We start from the raw sequence: 20,683 nt of genomic DNA on the forward strand, positions 1-20,683 counted from the left end.
TTTTTTAAAAAAAGGAGCGGAAAACCACGACAATTAACTTGGCACTATGTACATACACCATACACTTTTACATCATGCTTATTTTCTTTAAAAGAGGACATTCCCAATGAAAGAATAAATAAAAAGCACTGAACAAGAGGAAACATCAATAATGTCCCTAATACAATTGTACATCTTTACTGTACAAAAGGTCTGTCGATATTTTTTTAATCTTAGATGACAAATAGGAGGCAAGGAGGCTACAAAACAGCACAGTAATATTTTAATAACATTTATTTTGCCTTAATCTCCCTTATTTTTAAAGTACAGCGTTTGTTATATGTGGTCTCATGACAATGTCCAAGTCAATAGAAAAATTTAACTGGAATGGTTTATATTTGATAACCAATATACGTTTTCTCCAATAATGTTTTATACCAATTTTGAAATAACTATTAAAGGGGCAAGGAAGGTGATCGCTTTTGTTTGCAAAGGGGACTATATCTGCAAAGAGGCTAATAGAATTGTTCCACAAAAGATATATTAAAAGCAGCAAAATGTGAAAAACACTTATAGCCTCGGTCCTCCCTGCTCCCCTGTCTGACCCTACCTCTGGCTGCAGCTGCGTCTGGAAGCGTAGGCGACCCAGTCACCGGAGGCTACGGCTGCAATAGCGCATGCGTGAAATGCCACGCATGTGCAGTGTAGGTGCGCGAGGCGGCCATAGCAGTCATAGGTTCCGCGGGGACTACAGCCTCCAGAAGGCTATGGGGCTGCTTCATCACATGGGCCAGCAGAGTCAATAAACTGCCAGGATTCCCTGCTTCCATAAATAGATACATTGCACGCGCTAGAAGCACGCCAGTCGGAGCTGGGGTGTGTAGGTGCAGGGCGTCTGTGACCCCTGCACTAGGCCATAGACCCCCCTAGGGCCCAGCTAGGCCACAACTCCTCAGTATATGGTCACTGCAGGGACAGGCCCAGTAGTTAGGGACACTGCCCCTGTAGCACCAATGTGAGGGACACAGCCAGGACGCGGAGGCGAACTGGCGATCCGGTGGTCTAGGACCAGATTACTCTACAGATCAGAGACTATCTTCAATGATGAAACCATCCACGTGGGAGGTCACCCCACGTGGAGGTGGACGTCATCATTGACAACAACCACCGCTGGATCAGTGGATCCTATCCTTCCGTTGTGACGCTCCCAGGTGCTGGAGTACCCGGCAGGTATCAACAAGTGCACCAACTTTACACACGGTAGTTGTGGTCAGCACTCTCACACATTTGGGTTGGTTGCGGCTTGTGGACACCAGGGTGGTTGGGTGCCCAAGGGCCTTCAGAGTTTTGGGGGCTAATCCATCAGGTGTGGACATTGAGGTTTTTTTTTTTATATAAAAATCAGTTCTGTACTATGAGGATACTTGTAGCATTGTTTTTTTTTTTGTTTGTTTTTTAAACAACTCTGAATGACATTTTTATTGTATTATAATGTAACATGTATTTTTTGTTTCTATACCAACCATTTACAAAATCACATCTCCCTCTTCTGAAACAGGCTCAGGCACACCCCTTTTTGAACCCTGCGTTCTCTCTAGCAGTGCACCAATTGTATCTAGTGACTGCCTGGTCACATGATCTTCCCCCAGAGAACTTTGCATGTTTGGTCCTCTTCTGCTGCACTGACATTTATTGAACCCCCGAGCCAAATCTTTGACGATCGATCACAGGAGAACGGATCGATCGGCAACTTAGCTAATTACTTATTGTGTGGATTGTATTGATGAATATATTAAAAAGGAACAAAATAAAATAAAAAACGGCAGCATGGACTGCTGTTTTAATTTCAGTGCTTCTCCAAAAGTTACAACTATCTGAGGTCTTCAGACAAAAAAAAAGTGAAAGTAAATTCAATTTGTACAATTTTTTTTGTTTGTTTCTGTTAATTGGGAGTGGAACTTTAAAAAAATAAAATAAATACATTTTGTTGTGGAAAACCGGTTTGTTAAACATTATCAAACTTCTGTTGCTTTCACCTGTGAAACCAAACAGCCGTGAACCAAGTTAGAACCATGGAAAGTTCGCTCTGTTAAAGTGTTAAGTATTACGTGGAAAAAAAAACAATGTCAAAATATAATAATACTGGTGCATGCAATAAATAAATGTGCGATTCTATCCAATTGTTCATTATTGTTCCAACTTTGTTTCTATTGCATTACTTTACATTCCCTTAGGCTGCGCCCATAGACACTTCGCCTGTGCGGAGGCGCGCAGAGGCTGAGGGAAAGCGGGTGCTTTCCCTGGCCATGGTACGCGCGTCTAGGGGCGTGCTGGTTCTCCCTCATTGGGCGAAACCGCTCACGTGACCGGCCGTCCCGCCAAGAAATCAGTTTCCACTGATTTCTTGCACATCGCGCGCCCCCTCCTGTGCGCACCCGCATGCCGTATAGACGCGATAACTGCCTTTAGGCAGACTGATCGCTCAGCGTGCGGACGCATCCACGCGGTCGTCCATACCATGGAAGCAGCCTAATAACAAAAGGGGCTTGGACCAAAAGCTCAGCCACGTATACATTAAAGCAGCAAAAGCAAAACACGTGACATTTTATGTGTTAAAATCAATTCTGTAGTATTAGAAAGTACTCATTTAAGAGTTGAATTAAAAAAAAATCACTATGGAGTAATGATATAAGTGTATAGGATTACATGGAAAGAGGTGTAGAGAGGTATGCAGATTTGAAAGAGAACTATAGATCCACAAAGCAAAGGGACTTATTTCCATATGTGCCGATAGCACATTGAAAATTTACTTTTATTTGCGAATAGAAAATTCTAGAATAGAATTTAAAAAAAAAATAATAATAATAATTTGCAGATTAGATCTAATAAAAACAGAAAACTTGAGTCTGACTCATTAGGAGTACTCAATGTCTCCACTTCAATTAGCTTCCCTCTAGTCCACAGGATAAAACCTATATGTCTTCAACCATAAGAAACTGCCAAAATGATCTATAGTACATTATAATGAAGAAGTGCAGCGTGCATTATGACCTGTTCCCATGACCTTTCTGTGTCGGTCCCAATAACAATCATTCCACAATATAAATTCTTACAGAACAACTGGGACTATGGCTACATGCAAGCACAATTATTTAGCAATGGACTTACAAGTTAATCGTTACTTGCTGTATCAACAGTCTGGTCAAAATAATAGCCTGGCCCTTCAACTCTGATAAAAAAAATACATAGCCTATGGAAGCAACCTGGGACATCTTCCAGAAGAAGCTAATGCAGAAGATAGGGGAAAGCGATTTCTTCATTTAAAAAAAAAACAAAAATGAGCTGTGGAAGATTTAGATGTAAATAACATATGGGATATGGTCTCTGAGCTACCTACCGGACTGCTGTGCTGCCGAGGTAGGGATCCCCTATTGTCACTGCCTTCCAGTAGTCACTCCCCCTCTGCCGCTTGTCCCTCCCCCCACCCCACATCCTCCTTGTCCCCTCCCCCCACTGCCCCCTTTTGTGTGTCCCCACACACTCTCCCTCGTGTTAGCCCCTCTTCCCCCTCACACTTGTACTCGGTCAGTTTATACAATGTATTGGTGTAAAGTGCCGTCTGGTTATATATTCTGGGTTGGTGTATACACTGACACAGTATAACCTGACAACTATACAGGGAATATAACCAGACTGTATTGGCGCTTTGTGCGACTGTAGTTTGCTCTGGCGGCACATCATTCATACTCCACCACCAAATAAAAAATGCCACCGTCCTGGCTATGCCACATGTTATAGTTTTTATAGATCCCCATGATGAGATGGGGCACTTACATGTCACTCACTTTAAGTTAGCCAGGCACAAGGGAGACACACAGACTTGGGCTGCGTCCCCCAGACCGCGCTCATGCTTGAGTGGTGATGTCACCAAGCATGAGCATTCGGGTGTCCAGCAACTTTTCCTGTAACCAGGGGGGGGGGGGGAGCGGGAGGCGTGGCCAAAACACTGACTGGTGCCGATTGGCTGAGCTCATGTGACCCCTCAAAGTCAATTAAATGTGTCTCTGCAAGCGCTCACGAGCGTGAGTGTGGACGGCCAAATTTAAATTGATTGTGCTGACCATGCCAAGTGCGGTCAGCGGCAGCGTGGACGCGGCCTTACTAAATGCAGAACAGCAGATAGAAAGCAAGAAAGCACACACACACACACACACGTTAAAACTGCTGTTAAATCTACTTCTCATTGCATTTTAAGTAAGTTTTTGGACCAGGAAATATGACGATGACGATGCCACCGCCACCACCACCACCACCGATGATGCCACCACCACCACCACGATGATGCCACCGCCACCACCCATTTAGGGTTTGGACCAGGAAATCTGAAATTTGAAAGTGGAAACACTGCTCAGGGCCCCGAGGAGAGGATTGACAATCACTGTTTATAGAATCCCAACTCTTGGTAAACACAGCCCTTAATCCATCACAGAAAATATTCTGAAAATGTACTTTACGGATTTACTCAAAGAAATATTTTTGCACCTCGTTTATCTCATTTTTTTACATTTCATTTTAAACTAATGTAATCTGCATTAATCCTTCAGGTGCCCCAAGACGCAGCAACCACCTTATGAGGCCTGGCCCTGCAGTGCTACCAGAGTGCTTGTTCTCCAACGGAAATGATGTTACACGATCAGTAAGACCGCGCTTATAGTGCCGTCCACTCTGCGGTCGCTGGACAAAATCACATTGACTTCCAGCGACCGCGACCAATCCGTCGCATCGCGCTTACTCTAAGCGCACGCGAAGGCTTCAATACATTTGTTTTGAAGCGACGTCGCGTTGCTGTCGACGGCATGAAGCACAGCCTAATGCAGGGAGATGGGAGAGCACTGTGTTGGCACGGTCCCTCCGGCACCCAAAAGGTTAAATAGTTGGGGGGGGGGGAGAAACAGAAACAGCTATATTTAAAAAAAATAGACCTACTGAAAAGCAGTAGTCATTGGATGCATTATTTATTGCACTCAAACCCCCAGATACACCCAGCTGTGTTATGGGTTAACACACACCACTGTCCAGATGCATTTCCTGTACAGGAGGGCCCCGGGTATACGGGGGGTTTCGTTCCAGGGGCCCGCCGTATAGTGAAAATCGCCGGAAAGCGGATCCGGCGATTTTAAGTTGTTTGCATGCGCAAATCTGCATTTTTGCCGGTCTGCGCGCGCAAACTACAGTATGCGCGCGTAACCTACAGTCTGCGCTTGCGCGCCGGGCGCAACCGCCCATTCTGCGCATGCGCGACTGGGGATCCAAGATGGCGGCCCTCTTCTCGGTGCCGCCATATGGGCGGATCGCCGAAAAGCGGGGCCCTGCTGTACCTGCAAAAGAGCTTGAAGAATTACCCCAAGATGTTCATACAGTAGTTGTACTGAAAATGGAGCACTTTTTCTTTGTATTTAGATACTTGGCAACCAGAAGCCCCCTAAAAGTCTGAACCTATTAGGTCTATTACCTTAAAGGAGAAATGCAAAGCCAGTTTCTCCTCTCCCCCTCCTCCCCCATACAGGATTGAAGCAGCAGATCTCCGAAGCTGAACCCTGTTAATTTCATCTCTGGGACGCCCTGCTTCAATCCTGTATATAAAAAAAATGGGAGGAAAAAACGGCTTGGATCGCCTCTTTGATTTCATGTTGATTTGCTTTCTGCAGGGACACACATACACACATACACACATACACACATACACACATACACACATACACACATACACACATACACACATACACACATACACACATACACACAAATAAATGTTAAAAAAAAAAGTGCTTAATTAAGCAGGTAAACAGAAATGAAGCTGGTTAGGTGACCTAAATACAGTCCAGCAGAAAGCAAGACATAAAACTTCTAATTACAAAATGTACTAGATGAAACCTCCCACACATATCTTAAACCATGGAGTGATAGGGCAGCAGATTTATAAGGTACCTCCTATGAGTGTTGTGCAACCGAAACCAAATATGAAAATAAGCCAGAGCAGGTGGACAGACACCAAGCGGTATTGCAACTGCATCATTTGTTATACATTTAAGAGCAGATACATTCTCTGAACCACATCAGTATCACTAAGAAGTTAAAGCAGCAATGCACCCCACCCACAGAGGCCTATAGGAGTTCAACTCATAACAGGAGTATCGTGCCACGCTCTTTAAAAATTAAAAATTAATTATATACACTTAAAAAAAGCAAAACATGTCAAATCTTATATGGTTTTTTTTTTTGTTTTTTTTAAATAAATCAGTTCTGTAGTATTAGATACTTACTGTATTTTTTAAAAGTTATTATACTCTTAATTCCATTTGTAATCAGTTTTAAAGCATCCTTTGATTTCTATAGCAGGTTTTAACCCACTTCCCAAGCAGTGCAAGATATTTGCAACACTTATTTATAAAATGTTTTACCAGGAAGTAATACATTGAGAGTTACCCCTCATTTTCAAATATGTCCTGGGCACAGAGTTATAATGACAAATGGTTACAAATACATAGTTACAATGAGTGAAAAGGGCTATACAGTACATTATATACAAACATTGCATACACAGTTAACTTTCCGTTTTTGATCATTTGTTGTCAATATTCCCAGCAGTTTGAGCTGTAACCCGTAACAATAGATACTTTTACCTTCGTGATATAAGGATGCACTTTAGCTGCTGGGTTACACTGACTGAAGTCGGCCATTATGTTAGCCACACAATCAGGATTTTGCCATATTTATAACAGGAGAATGAAAAATTATACATGGTCACATGTTGTACATATAACAATAAGAGGGGGGGGAGCAGGATACCATGGAAACCTGTAGCCTGCTCTGGGGAAAGCGCGATTCTAACAGACACTTAATGTTGCAAACTCCTCTCTCTCCGTGTGGACTTCCGTTTTAAAATCAGCTTTTCTGGTAATCTATTTTTATTGGACGATCATATTAAAGATATAGATTGTCTGTTGGGGTTGGTAATACATTACATGTCAGCCTACGTTGCTTTCCTCCCAGCAAACTCGTCTATCTACAGTTTTAACAAGCTGTATGCATACATTTATTTAATTTAGCCACGGCTGGTTCTGGCTATACTTCTGCCAACCCCCCATCCCCCTTCCCCCTGTTATGTATGTCCTGGTAGCTGCAGGCTGTGGCCGGCTATCATCTTGGGTTTTCCCCCATCCTCAGGCAGCCTCCCTGAGTGACAGGGGTGGAGGTGGAACTTGGTCTGTGTGCAGTCAATCCGGGTGCAGACCTTGTGCCTTCCCCCCTCTGAACAAGGGAGGAAGCCATTCCAAATTATAGTGAGTCCAAGTCTCTCCCTCAAGGGAGTGAGACATCGCTCAGCCCCCTCAGGTGGGCTGAAGAGAATACCAAGCAGGCTTGGGAGGCCTCAAATTCTGCCAGGAGGCATAGGCACCATCCAGAAGCCTGGGGGCGTGAGAAAGCATGCTACCTCTGTTGTATAACATCCGCAGTGGAGGAATAAAGAAGCCCTTTTGTTTTATCTACCCCTGCCTAAGTGTCCGTCTATTGAGTAGGGGTATGAGAGCTATGTTTCACAGTGGGGACTGTCTCCAGTACACCTGGAGCCTGCTGTGAATGGAGGCGTTGCACCAGATACAAATCCAGCCTGAAGACAACCGAAAGCCTGTCCTGTTTCCCCATACCAACGTGGACCCTCAGCATCTCCTGGAACCTAACAGGTATGAAGCACCACATCACCGGTAGCAAAGGCCAGATCTCCAGGGGGGGTGGAGGGGGAGGGAAGAGGAGCAGCGTTGTGATATTAGTCAACAAAAAAGAACAATGAACGGGGGCAGAAGCTCAGGGCTAGTTTTAAAAAAAATAAAGAAGTCTGCCTGCCTACTATAATTCAGCTGGAGGTGCTATGATCCGGCATTGATACCGCAAGATGCATACAACTGTACAAAAACCATACTGGATCAGCACGCAAAAAAGTGAAGAAAGAAAATTGAAGTACTTGCGTCTTTCTTTTGGCCTCAACAAGTTTCTTCTGTAATATATCAGGGAGGGGGGGGGGGGGGGAAAGCAGCAATACAGGGGGGGGGGAAAAGCAGCACACAGGGAAAGGAAAAGTAATTTACTTTTTGAGTGCTGATCCAGTATGGTTTTTCAATGCTACAGTAAAACACAAAAACATGGTTACGCTAATGGTAAAAAGCGGATTCTTTAGTTGGCTAGGCCTGAGTACCACAATTATCAAATCTAAGTCTCGGACTGAATGAACCTTTAACAAGAACAGCAACTATAGAATAGAAAAATAACTACTAGCAACACAAATCTGGAGACCCATTTGATCAACCATTAGAATAAACATGGGAAAACAGCAACGTGGAAAAGACTGAAACGAGGCAAACATAAGAAAATACTGTGTGAAAATATTTTATTCTATTTATAAAATATGATTTTTAATCCCATGACCACTTGTATTTTTATCTTTCCAGAAAAGTTTGGTAGGGCGAGTTTACTTTTAAAGCCTTAGGTTGGGGCCATGATGCCTTCGCCCGTGCGGAGGTGTGTGGAGGCTGGGAAGTGACCCGCGTGAAGCGGGTGCTTTCCCTGGCCATGGTGGACGGGCCGTGGGGTGCGTTCCTAGGGGCGTCACGGAGCTGGTTCACCCACATTGGGCGAACCGCTCACGTGACCGACCTGTCGCGCCAAGAAATCAGTTTCAATTGATTTATTGCGCAACGCGCGCCCCCTCTCGCTTACGCCCACACGCCGCATGGACACAATCACTCTCTTAAGGCAATCTGATCGCTCAGCGTGCGGACGCCTCCACATGGTTTGCGACACCATGGCCCCAGCCTTAGGCAGCGTCCATGCTGATTGCGCCGAGATCCGTGCAGTGTTGCGTGATGGGGGTGTGGCGAGGGCGTGCCCGTGAGCGGTCACCCTCATTGGCTGAACCGCGTATATGACCCCAGCATCCCTCAGACAAAAAAGTTAGTCTCCGCACGCATCGCTCCTACTCACGCTCATGTGTGCGCGCAGTATGGACGCTCCAATGTATTTACATTGTTTTGATTGCGCAGCTCGCAAGCACGTGATCAAAACAAGTGAATTAAATTGTTATTCCCAAGCTGCGCGCACGCACGCGATGCTTGGCAAGACAAATATTTTTCTATTTGTCGCGCTTGCCCTGGTCACGTGCGTGGTTCAGCCAATGAGGGCAAATCGCTCACGTGATGTCAGAGGCACACGCCTCCCCTACGCCCAAGTAGCTGGCCAGGAATCGCCCGATCAGCATGAGTGCCCGACGCCTGCGCGCTCGCTTCTACCCTGAACGTGGCCTTAATCTATATACTCTGAGCGGCCGACCACCCTGTTATTCAAAAAGCGCCCACTGAAGTCAAAGGGAGTCTTCAGGTCGATAACAGTCGAAACGGACAAGATTGAATTAATCTTGCTGTAAATTCATTTTCAGAAACACTTGGGCATTTGTTAAAGGCTAAATCTGCGTACTTACAAAAACATGCAATAAGTTAAGTATGTTTCAATGACAATGTTTGCATATGCATTAGTGGAAAGTCCTTTAAAATTAAGAAATGCACCACTTTAATTAAAAAATAAATAATAAAAACACATAGCCATACTCTTTGATATTGAGATACAAGACCAGAAATGTTGATTCCTTTCAACCATGTTCACAATATAATTAATAAACATCAAGTATTGTAAGCGAGTAAGAGTGGATTTTTAGGCAGCATCTGAAGAAGCCAGAACGAGCCTCAATTAGTGCTTCGGTGTCAACACTGATAAAATAGTGAAATGAAAACAGGAGGTTAAAGTAGCAATACTACTTGTTAATGTTTCTTCTTTTTTTATTACTGTTAAATGTGAAGCATGTGACCATGTATAATTCTACATTCTTACCCAAGCTGGCAATCAGGTGGGGCTCCTGTTATAAATCCTGATTGTGTGCCTAACATAATGGCTGCTTCAGTCTGTGTAACTCAGCAGCTACATTGAATCCTTATATTATTAAGGTAACATTATCTATTGTTACAGTTACATCTGAAATTTCTGGGTACTTTGGCAACAAATTATCCCAAACACGAAAGTGTTACAACGATCTTGCACTGCTTGGGAGGTGGGTTAAAGCAGCAGTCCAAGCTGCCATTTGTTTTTTTTTAAATTTATGCATTCATTTTTCGTTTTAATATGTGAATCAATACAATCCACACAATGATAACTAATTAGCTAAGTTGAAGATCTATCCGTTCTCCTGTGATCAAACAGCGACGATTTGGGTACGGGGGTTCACTAAATTGCGGTCAGTGCAGAAGAAGAGGACCAAAGATGCAAAGTTCTGTTGGGAAGATCTTGTGACCAGGCAGTCACTAGATACAATTGGTGCTATGTTAGAGAGGGTTCAAAAAGGGGTGTGCCCGAGCCTGTTTCAAAAGAGGAAGGGGACATGGCTTTGTAAATGGTTGCTATAGAAAGAAAAAAACATGCTTGTTACATTATAAGACATTAAAAAAAAATGTAATTTAGAGGGTTTTTTTTTACATTTTTAAATGCTACAAGTATTTTTCCATAGTACAGAACATATTTGTTTTTAAAAACCACACATGTAGGATATTGCTTGGTCTGTAGCTTTAGAGCCTGCAATATAAAATCAAAAGATGCTTTAAATAAAATAAAATAAAAAAACTAATTTAGGACATTGAGTCACTATTATCTAATACTACATAACTGATTTATGAAGACTTCATACATGACATATAGCTCGTTTTAAATTAACGTTGAGGCCCTGCGTTGCATACCTGATACCATTTAAAATTAAGATAGAATTGTTTGTATTTTTTTAAATTTAGAACTAAAGTTAGTAAATATCATTTTTTTGGTGTATTATTTATGTGTGAAAATAAAACATTCCGTTAACCTAATCCATTCTGCGTCAAATATATTTTTGCTTGAAACACAAATTCTGCGCTAGCAATGTAAATATACTTTTCAGGGTTTGGGACACTTTTTTCCTTTTTTGGGGGCCGAACAGTAACGTTGGTTTTTTTAGTACACAAGTCCCCGAAGTGTTCGTTTAAAGAGCACACACATCTTTCTGCCGTCTCCAACACTGCAGATTTAGTTATCATTCTGTAGAAGTCAGTGAGATATTCTATAGTGCCTTATTGCTCCAATAGCCTCATGTCAACTTTTTATAAACCCAAATATCATGTGCAGTCCCCATTTTCTCAGATCAGATGTGAATTATTGCCCTTGATCCGGCCTTAGCTGACACCGACTTGAATAGCAGTTAACAGCGGATGGTATACGACAGCGGTGCGCAAACTGGGGGGCGTGTCCCCCAGGGGGGGCTGGAGATTTTGCTGGGGGGGCGCGGATGGTTACAGGGGCCCCGCGCTCTTCCTCACGGCATTTAAATTAAATGCCGGGGAAGGCGTGAGGCCTCTGTAACTTACTTACCTGCTGCCAGTCGGGTCTTCAGCGACGTGTCACCATGGCAACGCAGCATCAAATGACGCCGTAGGGTCATGGCATGACGTCACATGACCCCCGCACGCCAGAAAGGAAGGTGGGGAGGGGGACGTGAGCACCAGGGGGAGTAGGCAGGGGGGCGCGGCACCAATAGTTTGCGCACCCCAGGTGTACGATACCCTACATTAGCCCTTAATGAATCTGTCCCTATGTTCTGCACCATTCAGGCCTAACTAAATCATCATAATACTTCTTATATATGTCCATAGGATCTCCTAAAAAGGCACTGTTAAATATCACCCCCCAACCCACAATCACTTGCATATTAGACAACTAGTGCTTTTAAATCTTTTCGGTTTTATTACCTTTAACAGTATCAAAAGCCCCTATTCAATATGCTGTGAAACCATCTTATTCAGGTAAGGGGCGCATAAAGTCCCAATTAAAACGAATGCATCCTAGCAAGTGGAAGACGGCTTCAAAGAATACTGATTTGGGGCAGAATATGCATTTCAGATTGTTGCACTGTATAGGGAAGGAAGGCAGCAATAGGTGTTTGCCATTTAAAGCTTCCAAACTAATTCTGGTTCCTTGCACACTGTACTGGTTATGAGGATTGCTCCTTAACCCTTCCGCCGCGGAGCAATGCATTGCTGGCCCCTTTGGTAGTAAAAATGGTTCATATCTATAAGTCAGCAGCAGAGCAAGGTGTCACAATTACCATAGGGTTTGCATTGATAATTGTGAAATGCCACCTCTTTGGAGAACTAAAAACAAATTAAACATTCAATTGAAAAAGTGAGACTACAAAAGCAGAGACGTATTGTGTCACTTCTGCTCTTTTCATCGCGTGTTATACTAACTTAACGATTCCATGCCACATTTACACATGTTACCCCATCTGTATGTATGCCCCAGTTATTACCATTACCACCTCTACGTTTACCCCAGACACAGATGTTGTCCCCTGTGCATATACCCCAGAAGCAATTGTCACCCGTGTGCATATACTCAGAGGGAGTATGTAACTCATAACACATCATACTCAGTGGTGATGCCACTCCTCTCACCTTGTCTGCAATGCTGGTGGGCTCAGTGTGGGGCAGGTCTGGACTTGGAGTGCCACTGGTTACTGCCCCCTCACCACCTGCAGCCTCCTCTTCTGCCCCAGGGGAGCAGCTCAGGGGGTGCTTGATGTCATGAAGAGATTTCTGCCCAGAGGAGGGCAAAAACTTTGGGGTACTTGAGCCTGACATACTCAGGGAGGTAGATTTAAAAAAAAAAAAAAGTTGCAGACACCAAACTGACCTTAATAAGCCAGGGCCATTGACAGACAGGTAGCTGCATACATAGCAAGAGGTGGGTGGAGTGTATATATAGGGAGAGGATCAATGCAGGGGTCACACACAGATTTACAGAGAGGGGATCAGGGATTATTTGTGCTGCAAGAATGAAATGCAAAAGGTGTGAGGTGGATATAGAGAATGCAGCTCCAACCCCTTTTTGCTCCCCTCTTGTAGCTGCTAATATTAAAGGTCCAGCTCCTTCCACATCATCCTCCTGCCACCTTCTCTTTCTTCCTTGAATGAATTGAAATATTGGTTGGGGGGGGGTGGGGGTTGTATTCTTCACTCCTGATCTCTTGCACCCTCCCTCTTTGTGTGTGGCTTGTTGATCCAGGAGTGAAGAAGAGCAGCCTCTGTCATCCAAACCCCTTTCTTTCTGCCTTCCGCTACCCTTCCTTTTCCTCAGTTCCTCTATGCAAAATAATAATAATAGAAATAAGGGTGGATGCGGTCCAAATGACCAGAGGGAAGCAGGAACAGCTGTAACACTTCAGGCTTTTTTTTTCTTCTCGTGACTCCTCCTGTTTCTCTTTCTCTCTCTTTTTTTTCCCCCTCCGTCCTGATTTTACCCTCCTCCTCATCTATCCCTCCCACTCTCTGTGACTAACAGGAAGTTAACCCTCAAGCCAGTGTTGCAGGAAGTGTTTGCCTCATACATGTCATTGAGCCTGAACAGTGCTCCTCTGATGCAAAGCAGGCTGGTCGCAAGCCTTGCTTAAGATCTGAAGTACAATAATATTTTACTACAAATTCATACAGTTTGTCCATGAAATAAATAAAAAAACACTTTGTTTAGCATATAGAAGTAGCTGTGTTAGTCCGGCTGCGATAGTGCAGAGTAAATTAGTGCATTAGGTGATAGCTTTTTTTTTTAATGTCAACTAACAAAAGATATTATAGGACAAGCTTAGAGAGTTCGTCTCTATTCCTCAGGTTAAGCAATACATAGCTTATATAACAATGTTAATTAAGGTACAGCTCCCTAAATTTTATGGGTGCTAGTTATTATATAATGCATGTTTATTTCTTTTAGATTGTTATTGCATTATCATTTGGCACATTACTTCTTTAACGTATTTTTTTTTAAATAATTGTAGCCAGGACTGGTTCTTGGCTACCAATCTGCCCTCACTGGCAGTAAGCCCTGGTAAGAGCAGGCCTGCCAGTGCCTATCATGGGTTTTCCCCACTCCCCGCATTGCCCTTGAGTGACGGGAGGAGGTGGAACCAGGCTTGGGTACACCCAATCCTGGGTCAGACCTGGTGCCCTTCCCCTGGCTGTACTTAAGAAGGAGTGGCTCAGTGAGTAAAGACACTGACTGGCACTGAGTTTGAAGCAGGGTTTTGAAGGACTGGCACTGAGTTTGAAGTTTCAGCTCCTTGTGATCTTGGGCAAGTCACTTTATCTCCCTGTGCCTCAGGCACCAAAAACATAGATTGTAAGCTCCACGGGGCAGGGACATGTGTCTGCAAAATGTCTCTGTAAAGTGCTGCGTAAAACTAGCAGCACTGTACAAGAACATGCTATTATTATTATTATTATTATTAATTCCCCAAATTTAATCAGTGCCTTTCCCCACTTGAGAGGGGCAGGTCACACACAGGTTGCCTGAATATTGGCCTTCCCTGTTCCTTTTCCCCTTGGGGGAGAGTGAGTGTGCACCTTTCCCCTGATCCTGATAGAGGATCAGGGAAGGGCAAGGACTGCTGCGGGGGCCCTTGACCCGTAGTGCAGGTCCAGGGACAATCCTACAGCTGGATACAACACCAGAGACTGCATAGGGCAGAGGCCTGCTGTGACTGCATTGATCTGAACAGAATAAACCATTCCAGTTATTATACCTCCTGCCTGGTGTGTGATCTTTTTTGGAAAGGAGAGGGGACTGTGTTCTATCGTAGGAGATCGCCTCCATACATCTGGAGCCTGCGGCAGATGTAGGCGCTGTACCACCTAGAGATCTATGTCGGGTATGTACCCCAGAAGCTTGACCTGTGTCCCCACAAACATCAGCGCACAACTCAGCCCTCCTGCTTGCCAACAGGTAGCATGCATCACACACGCTGTAATGGCAGAATCTCCCATTTGGTGGGCGAAACACTGTTACATTTGGAGGCTCTGCTGAGATCAGCGACAGGACAGGCTTTCAGCGACGCAAGGCTGGAAGTTACAAGGTACACTTCCAGAGCAAGTGCTGATGAGAAAGGGAGGCTAGGTGTAGTGTCCAGTGATCTGCAGCCTACGCTGATCCACAGGGTGAACTGTGTGAGGTAAAAGACTATTGCTGTTTTTAGTCACCCTGAGGCCTGATATAGTTGCCAGGAGCCAGGAGGAAGGAAGGAGACTAGTGTTTGTCTGGAATCACCGGGGTGGTGTTAAATTACTGTGACGGGAATGTCAAAGGAGGGGTGCCTGTCGTATTCAGGTGCCTTTACCTCTCCGCCTGAAGAGCTCCACCAGATACTACTAGTCGTCGACACACAGTGAACCACAGAGTCCTTGTGATGGAACGTGAACGAGTGCAGCGTACCGGAGAGAGCTTTGCTAGCCTGGTGTCAGGAATCAGGGCACACGCCGCCCTCGGCACTGCCCTTCCTTACCTGTACCGCTGGCTGCGGTCTCCTCCGCCCCTGCTCGGCATCGCGGGCTGTTCCTCCGCCCCCCCGCGGCTCTCACGCTCTCACGCATGCCGCCAACGCTACTGCTGGACACGCCCGCTTCTCTTAAAGGGCGCGCGCCTCTCAACTTAATTTATTCACTGCACCGGCCGTGTAGCTCCGCCCCCCGGCCGTCCCAGCTCTCAGGGTCACGTCCTCCTACTGTTCACCTGCAGCAAACCAGGTCATTAACCCCTGCCCTATCACAAAGGGCTCCTGGGCGCGCCTCTGCCCCTGCCCCTTCCTCCCATTGGCCCTCCTCACTTTATTACATCTGTGATTCCTCTCCAACCTCGCTCTGCATAGTTCGTCTGCCTAGTGCTGTTGGATACTGTGCCTAGCTCTCTCTGTTTCAGCTTTGTTACCGAACCGGCTTGTCTTCCTACCCTCTCTGGCTCTACGACCTCGGCTTCCACTCGTCCACGCTTACCTCTTGGGCCCCCTCAAACTCGGCACTTGGACCTCTACTATCCGGAACTCTGTTACCCTCGACCTTGGCTTCGGACCCTACTACGGCTCCTTCTCTATGCCCGGATCTGGCAAGTAACACTACCAACCCTGGTACCCCTGGTCTTGACCATGCTACCAAATCCACACTCCGGGCACGCTCTCACTACTGCGGTTGCGTGGTTACTCACTCTCCACCTCAATATTGGGGGTTAGTCTGGTCTGCGGGCAGAACAGCGTGACACCTGGGGTATAATCTACTCTTGGTAGACAGCTAACCATGTGCTGCGGAGACCTAGGAGGAACGGATTCCTGCCGGAATCGCGACACCCACGTGGACGTACTTCCGGTGCGGGACCTGAACTTGTACCGGATCTCGCGAGACCCTCCAGCGATGACATCACTACCAATGCGACCACCAGGGCGGACAAGGAATGGCCGATTCCCACTCTGGTGAGTACCACTTCAGTGCCTCTCCCCACTTGAGAGAGGCAGGTCACACACAGGTTGCCTGAATACTGGTCTTCCCTGTTCCTCTTCCCTTTAGGGGAGAGTCAGTGTGCACCTTTCCCCTGATCCTGGAGGATCAGGGAAAAGCAAGGACTGCTGCGGGAGTGTGAGGATTCGCCATCCTGGCGGTCGCAGACTGTCGCCTCACTTCAACAAGCCATCCGTGATGGATACCCAGCATGCACGGTTTCTTGGTCCCAGTACGCGCGCGCGGATCTTGCGCACTCTGTATAATCTCCCGCTGATTCAGACCCCACCCCCATCACTGTCACACGACGTGGACGTTCTGCCAGCCTCCCTGCTGATGCAAGAGTCAGGCCCCGCCCTCTGACCTCCGTGACGGGCGCGGGTCGGCACGCGACTGGCTCCGCCCCCTCTGGTCCCAGGAATTGGCGTGGGAGTGATGCGCGCTCTAAACTCCGCCCCCTGGCCTCCGTGACGCACGCAGGACGGCACGCGAGCAGTTCACCCTCAACCCTGATTAGGCTGCATCATAGGACACACCTATGTGCACCAGCAGCCAATCAACTCTCACTTCCTGGTTCCTCCCTGGCTGGCTATTGGAGGCTCCTCCTATATATACCCTGACTGCAGTCAGTCATTTCTGAGCATAGTTATTGTGACGCCGTGCCTTGCCACGTCCTTGTTGCTGAATCCTGCCTTGCCTTGTATGCTGTTTAACCTCTTGTTGCCTGAACCCTGCTAGCTCCTTGGACTCCGCTTCTCTCTACTCCTGATCCGGCTTGTACGACGATTCTCCCGTCTCCAGTCCTGACCTTGGCTAAGTACTCCAACAATCCAACATTCTCCTATCCTGAACCTGGCTACGTACCCCGACTATCCGTTACTCTCCAATCCTGAATCTGGCTGAATTACGACGATCCGAAACTCTCCACTCCTGAACTTGGCAAGTACCTTAACCATTCTCCAATCTATAACCCTGACCTGGCTTGAATGACTACTCTACATCCTAGACGCGCCCGCGTGGCTGTGGGTCGGCGTTATCCAATCCCCTACCTCAGCACCGCGGTCGCGCTTCATTTGTGGTGAGCTATGCGTTACAGGGGGCCCTTGACCCGTAGTGCAGGTCCAGGGACCATCCTACAGCTGGATATAACACCAGAGACTGCATAGGGCAGTGGCCTGCTGTGACTGCATTGAGCTGAACAGAATAAACTGTTCCAGTTATTATACCTCCTGGCTGGTGTGTGATCTTCCTGGGAAAGGAGAGGGGGATTGTGTTCATACATCCGGCGGCAGAAGGAGGCGCTGTACCACTAGAGATCTATGTCGGGGTATGTACCCCAGAAGCTTGTCCTGTGTCCCCACAAACATCGGCGCACCACTCAGCCCTCCTGCTTACCAACAGCTAGCATGCGCCACACACGCTGTAATGGTAGAATCTCCCACCGTTACATAATGATTATTTATTTTACTTCAGTACATTGTTTCACATTGAAAAAAAAGAAAGGTTGATTTCACTTGCTTACAATGTCATATTTATGACATGTAATTAAAAAATATATTTATGACCGCTTCTTAACACTTATATTATAATAGTATACATTTCTATTATTGCTTCGTTAATAAGTCAGTTTCTTACTTGTAATGAGAGGAACACAAAACAGCGCTCCACCTGATTATGGTGTGCGACTGATTAGTGTGTGGTGACACCCAGTGCCTACTTAAATATCAATGTTTAAAAAATATATATATGAAATAATGCATCAATTAACAATACTACCGAAAGTATGAAAATATAAACGTCACATCCAAAGTCTCAAATCTGTATCGAATTGTGATTTTCATTTGATAGTTCCTGCTGCCCAGAAAACTCACAGATTCAAATTCCATAGAAAAGAAGATGCTTGAAAAATAGTGCTCCTTGGTACAGATACTCAGAACAGGATATCCATGATATACAGAAAAATGAGAAAAGGACAGATAGCAGTCCCTTAGCCTTATGCGTGGGGCCGTCATGACCGGGGGGCAACGCTCACCTTTACCTCCTTGGCGCTCCCTTGCTGCTCTCTTTCCCACCTCCCCGTGAGAGATACGTGGTGAACAAAAGAAGAAGACCAAAAAGTATTAGAATATACTGGCCCCAAACTTTTGCTGCTGCTCAACTGAGAGAGGATCTTCCCTGAATCTGCATATGATAGGTAGAGGCAGGATGTCAGTGAGCGCACAAAGAGAGACTATAAAAACATTAGTAACGTGTCTGTGATGACTCCTTACAAACATATATAATGATTGCAATGACGAAAATAGGGAAAAGGGGAACAGAATGGGGTAATGATAAATATTCGAATGAAACACTCACACGGCCATGTGTGAGTGGCCTACGCATATGTTGCAAAGTTGGATAACTCTGTTACGGCATATACTTCCACTTTATATTAGCCGGTGGATGCAGCGTGGGAAAAGGGTATAGGATGAATAAAATAGTATTTAAATCAAACACTCACACGGCCATGTGTGAGGGGCCTGCATATATGTTGCAGAGTTGGGATTACTGTGTTACAGCATGCACTTCTACTTGTATGATTAGGCTCCAGACTCCTCGGTTTCCTCCGTGTAGGTCTCAGAAGTGAAGAGACAACAGAAATTTGTGCCAGAAAATGGAGGATATGGGGTACATATATATATGTAACCCTCCCCCCCCCCCATCTCACATAGGGTATTCTAGGGAATGTACTGCTCTGGTTACATCCTACAGTGTGGTGCATACCTGCTGGCAACAGGGGGCCAGAGTCTCCCGCGATGGCATGGGGGATAACAGGACAGGCTTCTGGGGTTGTGCCCCAATCCGAATTACAGGTGCAGCGCCTCCATCTTGTGCAGCCCCCAGTTGTATAGGGTGAAGTATTCGCAAAATAACTCGTTCCCCTCCTCCCAATATACTTCAATTACAGGCAGGAGGTATAGGTAAAATACAGCAGCCTCTTTATTTGTCTTCACTATTCAGCAGCATAGATAATACAGCAGGTCTTCTCCTTTAGGATGTCCCTGAACACATGTTTTATTTGGGACTGTTTTTTTATTCCTTCGCCATTTCTTGCTATAGTGGTAAATCATGCCCATATTATATGGGCATGATGTACCCACTGTACCAATGAATGGGTGAAGGGTGGGGGTCGTTGCCTGGGGAGGGTGCTTAGGCCTCCAGGGTGGGTAGTGGGAGAGGGTCAGTTAAATCTGCAGTTCAGGCAATATCCTGCATGTGTGTTTTTTTTAATAAATCAGTTCTGTAGTAAGAAAAAATACTTTTAGCATTTTCTGTTTTAATAAAAACAACTTTGAAAGACCAATTTTCTTGTATTCTATTTTAACAAGCATGCTTATTCCTATAGCAACGATTTACATTCCCCATATTTAAAGATGTCGCCAAACTTTGTCGATCAATAGACGGAGAACGAATTGGCCGGCAGCTATGCAGTTTAGGTAATTAGATATTGCCCACATGAAACTATTGAAGTAAATAAATAAATAAATAAATGACTGAACTGCAGCTTTAACCCCTTAATTACTATAGAGGTTACTAACCGCTAAAGTGATTAAGGGGATAGAGGACATTAGATTGTCTTTTTTTTTATTGTTCTGTATTGTTTGTGGCACCGGAGGACATGGATGGTGATGAGGATGAGGACGGTGATGAGGATGAGGACGGTCTTCATCGTGGCAGCCAGGCAGGGGTTAGGGCAACATTTATTTACTTTATTTATGCTGCTTAATGTATTTTAAATGGGCAAATGCACTATTATCCATATCTGGATAACAGTAATTTTGCCCATTATTGTACTGTATGTGCTAGGGGGCGGGTGGGGGGGAGAGGGGTGTATTTATTTAAAAGTATTGGCCTTTGTGGTTTTTTTGGGCACAGCATTGGTACCGCAGGCCAGCAGGGATCCCCGGACTCCCACTGGGATCACCCGAGGGCCCCAGACTCCCGCGGGGATCTCCCAAGGGCCCATTGACACCTGCAGAGATCACCCAGGGACATCCACCAGCCTGTTGTATCAATGCGGTGCTGAAAAAAAGGTAAACAAAGATTTTCTGACTGTTTCCATTTCTTTTGCGCCAGCTTTTAGCTGGTGAAAAGAAATGCTGAGTTTTTAAAGTGCAATACACTTATCACTGCTTAGTGAATCGCGCTGACTGGCAAAAAAACAGCGCGTTTTCCTTGAAAAATGCCTTTTAAGAGCGATACTGCAGTGTTATCACTACTTTGTGAATCGC

At 45.5% G+C, this 20,683-nt stretch overlaps 1 protein-coding gene across 4 annotated transcripts in view; it reads right to left on the reverse strand.

Moving 5' to 3' along the window:
* Positions 1-20,683, reverse strand: part of SNX30 (sorting nexin family member 30) — a 116,053-nt gene that overhangs the window by 45,131 nt on the left and 50,239 nt on the right. Inside the window, exon 1 of one of the 4 annotated variants that reach the window (XM_075593834.1) lies at positions 12,558-13,365. The exons of the other annotated variants lie outside the window; for them this stretch is intronic. Within the exon in view, the coding sequence (XP_075449949.1) occupies positions 12,558-12,743 (186 nt within the window). The 5' untranslated portion in view covers positions 12,744-13,365. Of the gene's footprint in view, positions 1-12,557; positions 13,366-20,683 lie in introns of those variants that run through there. 4 annotated transcript variants of the gene reach the window in all.

Source organism: Ascaphus truei, chromosome 1, assembly GCF_040206685.1.
Source record: "Ascaphus truei isolate aAscTru1 chromosome 1, aAscTru1.hap1, whole genome shotgun sequence".
NCBI lineage: Eukaryota > Metazoa > Chordata > Amphibia > Anura > Ascaphidae > Ascaphus > Ascaphus truei.